General features: G+C 49.2%; 1 protein-coding gene across 1 annotated transcript; it reads left to right on the forward strand.

The window, feature by feature from the left end:
• The first annotated feature begins 939 nt into the window (after nt 1-939).
• On the forward strand, nt 940-3,965 carry IL10 (interleukin 10). The gene is made up of 5 exons (XM_027717775.2): nt 940-1,098; nt 2,403-2,465; nt 2,749-2,901; nt 3,516-3,581; nt 3,873-3,965. Exons 1-5 carry the CDS (start codon nt 940-942, stop codon nt 3,963-3,965), a joined length of 534 nt encoding a protein of 177 aa, XP_027573576.1.
• The last annotated feature ends 1,409 nt before the right edge of the window (nt 3,966-5,374 follow it).

The following is a 5,374-nucleotide window of genomic DNA, read 5'->3' on the forward strand; positions in this document are numbered from 1 at the left end:
AGCACGGGATTGCTTGGATGGGGCTTCTGTCCATTTCTAGGAAACGAAATGGGATTTAAGAGCCTGAAATATGGATATTCATTACCTGCTTGTGCATTTTAACCCCATAAACCAATGTTAAAACAGGGGCACAAACTCTGTTCTGGGGGAGCCCAGAGGGACTGGAGCAGCCACATCCATGGCTGAGCTCTTCCACAGCATCCCCACCCATCATGGAACTGATCCCGCCAGCATCCAGACACTTCACCAGCTAAAATTTGGGAGCGCAGCCTTTGAGCTTGAAAATTCACATGGGCTTCAGCAGACACATGCATTAACTGAAAAAAAAAATAATCTAATTAAAAATGGAGATTTCAGATGATTATGTGTATTTGCAGATTAACTTTCAAATGCCAAAAAAGGAGACAGTGTGTTTCTACAGGTTCACAAAAAGCAAAGCTGCTGAATGATGCAATGCTGCAGGTTTCATACAAAGATGTAAAAGTAGCAACACTTTTTTTCATTCCAAGGATAGGACATTCATCTAAATATAAAAAGTGACTGTGAGAATAAAGAATTAACCTCACACAGCACCTTGGCTTCTTCATGTGTCTGCAACTTTCCTCTTCAGCTACATTTAAATTTACAAGAAACAAGTAATGAAAAAAAAAAAATTGCAGAGTCTAAGCACAAAAGAATTGATGGGGTGTGAGGAGAGGAGGGAGGTCAAGAGAACAGGAAACCCAAGTTGACGGGAAACCCAAGTGACATTTGGGTTTAATGAATGACTTAAAACCCCAATATTGCTCGTCAGGAAACGGGGGAGAGGAAATGGAGCCATTTTTTGAGAGTATAAATGAGGGGCTCCATCAAGGTGAAAGCTGCAGATCTGGCTTTATACCCTCCTGTGAAATCCACCCGAGAGCTGGACCAAGAGGGAAGCAGCCCCTTTCCCACAGCATGAGAACCTGCTCCAGCTGCAAAGCCATGCCCATCCTGCTCCTGCTGCTCCTGACTGCCGGCGCCCGCTGCCAGCCCTCCTGCCTGCACTTCCCCCAGCTCCTGCCTGCAAAGCTCAGAGAGCTGAGAGTCAAGTTTGAGGAAATCAAGGACTATTTTGTAAGTATCACCCCGCTCGTTTCTTCGCCTCTCTGTTTTTGCAAAGTTCAGTGATTTGGAGGGGAAGAGCTTCCTCTCTGCAGAAATGATTGAGTGCAGTTACGTTACGGGTGAGCAAGAGAAGTTCGGTTTCATTGCTCGCTGAGAGACAGCACACGAGGGTTTTCTTCCTAGTTTTAGTTACAGTGAACTCGAGATTTCATAACGAAGCTTTGTGAACCTCAGCAGCCAGACTTCCCGCTAAATTAAATCCCACCAAATTAATCACTGGATTACACAGGAAGGAAATTGTCCTTCCTTCAGGGCAGTGAGGTCCAGCCTCGCCCCGATGCTGGGTGAAAAGGGAAATCTTTTGCTGCAGGCTTTTGCTTTGAAAGGACCACAAAAGTGTGCACTTATGGCTGGAGAAACTCCACAGTAACTGGACACCTGCTTTGGTGTCTGTGCAAGGTCACTGCTCTGCTGAGAAAACAGCACAAGATGCACTCAGAGCATCTGTCATGGCATCGGTACTGACAGAGATGGTTGGTCACATCTTTGTTACTGTTTTGGTTGATGTCAGTGTGTTTTAGCAATAAAACAAGGTAATTCTCCAGATGAAATCTCAAACTAATGTCATGGCTTGTATTTATTAGCAACTGAGTGCAGCCAAGACTGCAGATCTAAATCTTGCTGTAAATCTCCCAGATAACATTTGGAAGGAGTATTTTTAACCTCTCAGGACAGCTTTTGAATCCCTTGGTGCCATGGGGTCATTCTTTGTGTGGTGCAAGCCCACCCCACTGCAGCTCTTTGGTCTTTCAGAGCTCCTGGTGCAACAGAGGCACCACAAGAACTCCCTTTTTCCCCATCAACTGGAGACTTACAGAGGTAACAAAACCTGGGGGATTAAACCCTCTTGACCTGGCAGACAGGCTGGAGTGGCTTCCAGGGGCTGCCATTGCTTTGACACCTCCCTGGAGAGCGTTGCAGTCTCCAGCAGCACTCTCAGACAACACCCCGAGCAGCCGAAGTGAGTGCGTGGCACTGGTGGCAGAGAGAGGAGTTTCACATTGACAAAATCAATATCACTAAAGATTGTGATTTCACTGTCTTCCTGCCCTGAACCAGCAGTCCTTGTGCTGCAAGATTATGGACCAAATAACTGGTGACTCCTGTTCCTGTTGTCACTGTGCTCTGCACACACGTGTGCTGCAGGGAGAGCACAAATGCAAACAAGAAAAGGATCAGTTGATTAGACAGAGTGAAAAGAGTGTTGATTACCTGCCTAAAAAGGCTCACATTTCCATTGCATCCTCCCACAGCAATCAAAAGATGACGACCTCAGCATCCAGCTGCTCAGCTCCGACCTGCTGGATGAACTCAAGGTAAGAATCACAGCTCTCCCGTCTGAGTCCCTTCTCCTCCTCCATCCTTCGGCGGGTGTTTCATAAGAGAGGAAGCAGCCTGGAAATTGGGGCACTTCCTAAAGTCGCTCCAGGACAGCTCGGCAGCCCCGCAGTGCCACGTGTGCCCGCGGCGGGGCTGCCGCGGCTCCCCCGCGCTGCGAGCGCTCCGACCGCCAGGGCGACTTTGATTTAAAATAACACCCTCACCCGTCGGCGCCGCTGGCCATCCCCCCCCCAACCTGCTTCCCTCCTCTCGCCCCAGGGGAGCTTGGGCTGCCAGTCGGTGTCGGAGATGATGGGGTTCTACATGGAGGAGGTGCTGCCCAGCGCCATGAGGACCAGCACGCACCACCAGCAGAGCGTGGGCGACCTGGGCAACCTGCTGCTGAGCCTGAGGACGATGATGAGGCGCTGTGTGAGTGGGGCTCAGCGTCACGGGGACAGTCCCAGAGCAGCAGGAGGGTGGGCAGAGGGTCCCCAGGGGCAGGGTGGTGGGATGGTGTAAGGGTGGAGGAGCAGGGATCCAGGCAGGCAGGAGCTGGCAGGGCACACGAGGATGGGGTTCCTGCTCACCAGGCTTGCATTAGTCAATGATGATGCCCAGCAGCACCCCTTGCAGCCAGTCCTGCACAAGAGTTTGGCTGAAGAGACAAGGGGAGGGTCTGTCCTTTACCTGGGTGCTGGAGCCGCGTGGCTCTGCGATGATCCCTCCCAAACTCCCACCTGGCGCAGCCACGAGTCCATCTCCGGAGTCAGACGGGATGAATCCTGCCCTGGGCAGAGAGCTCCTCACCTGGGGCTGGCAGCAAGGGCTGGGAACGGGCTGGGGGTCCAGGCTCGGGTCACACTTTCAGCAGGGCACGGCGCTAAAAAGCTCTAATTGCTGCCCCAGAGAGCTCCGTGGCCACAGAGGGGGAAGGGGAAGGTGGGGAACGGCACTGAGGGGGGGCAGGAGGACGGGAGAGCCAGAACCACACCCCGGGCAGGAAACCCCTGGGGCTGAAGCCGTTGTTTTTATCCCTTCTGCAGCACAGATTCTTCACGTGCGAGGAGAGGAGCAAAAGCATGAAGCACATAAAGGACACGTTCAACAAGGTGAGGTCCTGCTCACATGGCTGCACCAAGGGGGAGGAACTTGCTGTTCCAGCAAGACAGAGATCTTACTGATGGCTTCAGCTTAGGAGGGAGGACCCAAAAATGTCTTTAATGCATAAATACCTAAGGCAGAGGAATCCAGAGGGTGGTGCTCGAAGGAGGAGCTGGTGGGTTCCCCCGGGAAGTTGGGCAGAGAAGCAGGAGGAGGAGGAGGGAGGAGAAGTTGTACAGTGATTGTACATCCCAAATATCGTCACAGTCCCACTAAACACGCTCGGCTTTCACCTGCAGATGAACCAGAACGGGATCTACAAGGCCATGGGAGAGTTTGACATTTTCATCAACTACATCGAAAAATACTTGACAATGAAGAGAAGGAACTGAGGACACCCCTGGCTCTGCCTTTTCCACACCAAATCGTGCTATTTGTTCAGAAATCAGGCTGCAGGAGCACAGATTATCTCAGGGTTCAGTTATGGGTCAATAACTTCCAGTTCACTATTGTATTTAAAAGTTATTTTTTTAGAATTCAATATTTATTACTTTTAATACCTCAGTGTTAATGTTTACAATATGTTTTGAAGAAGAGCATGAGCTTGGAAAATACTATTTATTGTTCCATATTTTAATACTGTTTATCATAGTGCTACTTTATTCATAGCTTCCAAACACCCAAAGCAGCATTTTTCTGGAGAGCAGACAATGAACAGAGTTTATAACGAGTGAAATTCCGCTCCTGATCAGAAGGAATTCCAGCTCTGAGATGAACAAAATTTAATTTTATGCAAATTACACTCTCCTTATGTTCTATTTCTCTATTTATTTATCCAATCAGATGTTTTTATGTTTATGAAGAGGAGGACCTGTACTCCCACAAACACAGCAACAGCTCAGTTAATCTATCTCTAGACTTCAACATATAGATTAGTCCAGATTAAAGGAAAAAAACAAATAGTAGTAGGAATTAAATGTTTGGTTCTAATAGAACTTGGCTTAAATACTGCCAAATATCTGCCCTCCAGAGCTGCTGGGTTGGCCACTCTGCACTTTCAGAAGTTAATCTTACTATTTTCCAGTCTTTGATTGGGTTTTACTCACTGTTTTATTGTCTATTTTCTTTTATAAGTTAGAGGATATTTAATTAACCACCATTTTAAGGTGGCTTGTGTAATTTGCATTCAAATCCATGAAGCTGCTTCCAGCACTGACAATACTGGGGTTTGGTTTCTAATCCCCACGTGCTGCAGGGGGGAGGCTGCAGGGAGAGCACCCCCAAAAGTGGCTGATTTTAGGGCTTACCTTCCTCCTCAGCCCAGTCTCCTGTGGGGGAGAGGGAAATGCCACAGCCCAGAGGCATTTACTTCTAATATTTAGAAGTAAAAGGGCCCCAATACGGCGAAACACTGCCAGTCTGCTGTTTGCTTTGTAAGTCCCCGCTGAAGAGAGGCTATTTATAGTGGATTTATTCTTTGTGTACATTGATGGTGACAGAAGGGCATTCCTGCTGGCAGCCTGCCCGCCTGGGAACCGGTTATCCCAGAGTTAGGGCTGGAATGCTGCTCCCTGGATCCACTCCTCCTGCTGAAAGCAGCGGGGTGGGCACGGGCTCAAGGGCAGCGTGGGGGCCAAACACTCTAAAACTGCAATTAAGCTTCTTACCAGGACACGCTGAGCTCCCGTTGAGCCAACTCTGCGCTTGTTTTTTCCACCCAACACCTCGACTTCCACGCTGGAGGAGAAGCAAGGACAGCCCTGGAGCCGTGGTGAGAGCCAAGAGCAACATCAGCTCCACT

The sequence above is a fragment of the Pipra filicauda genome, unplaced genomic scaffold (assembly GCF_003945595.2).
Source record: "Pipra filicauda isolate LSUMZ 115617 unplaced genomic scaffold, ASM394559v2 scaffold460_size520110_pilon, whole genome shotgun sequence".
Taxonomy (NCBI): domain Eukaryota; kingdom Metazoa; phylum Chordata; class Aves; order Passeriformes; family Pipridae; genus Pipra; species Pipra filicauda.

What these genes read in the sequence shown, in the direction of transcription:
- IL10 (XM_027717775.2), top strand. Translation starts at nt 940, where the DNA reads ATGAGAACCTGCTCCAGCTGCAAAGCCATGCCCATCCTGCTCCTGCTG. An exon ending in AGGAAATCAAGGACTATTTT is followed by an intron (nt 1,099 to 2,402) that starts GTAAGTATCACC and finishes ATCCTCCCACAG; the next exon opens with CAATCAAAAGATGACGACCT. An exon ending in TAAAGGACACGTTCAACAAG is followed by an intron (nt 3,582 to 3,872) that starts GTGAGGTCCTGC and finishes TTTCACCTGCAG; the next exon opens with ATGAACCAGAACGGGATCTA.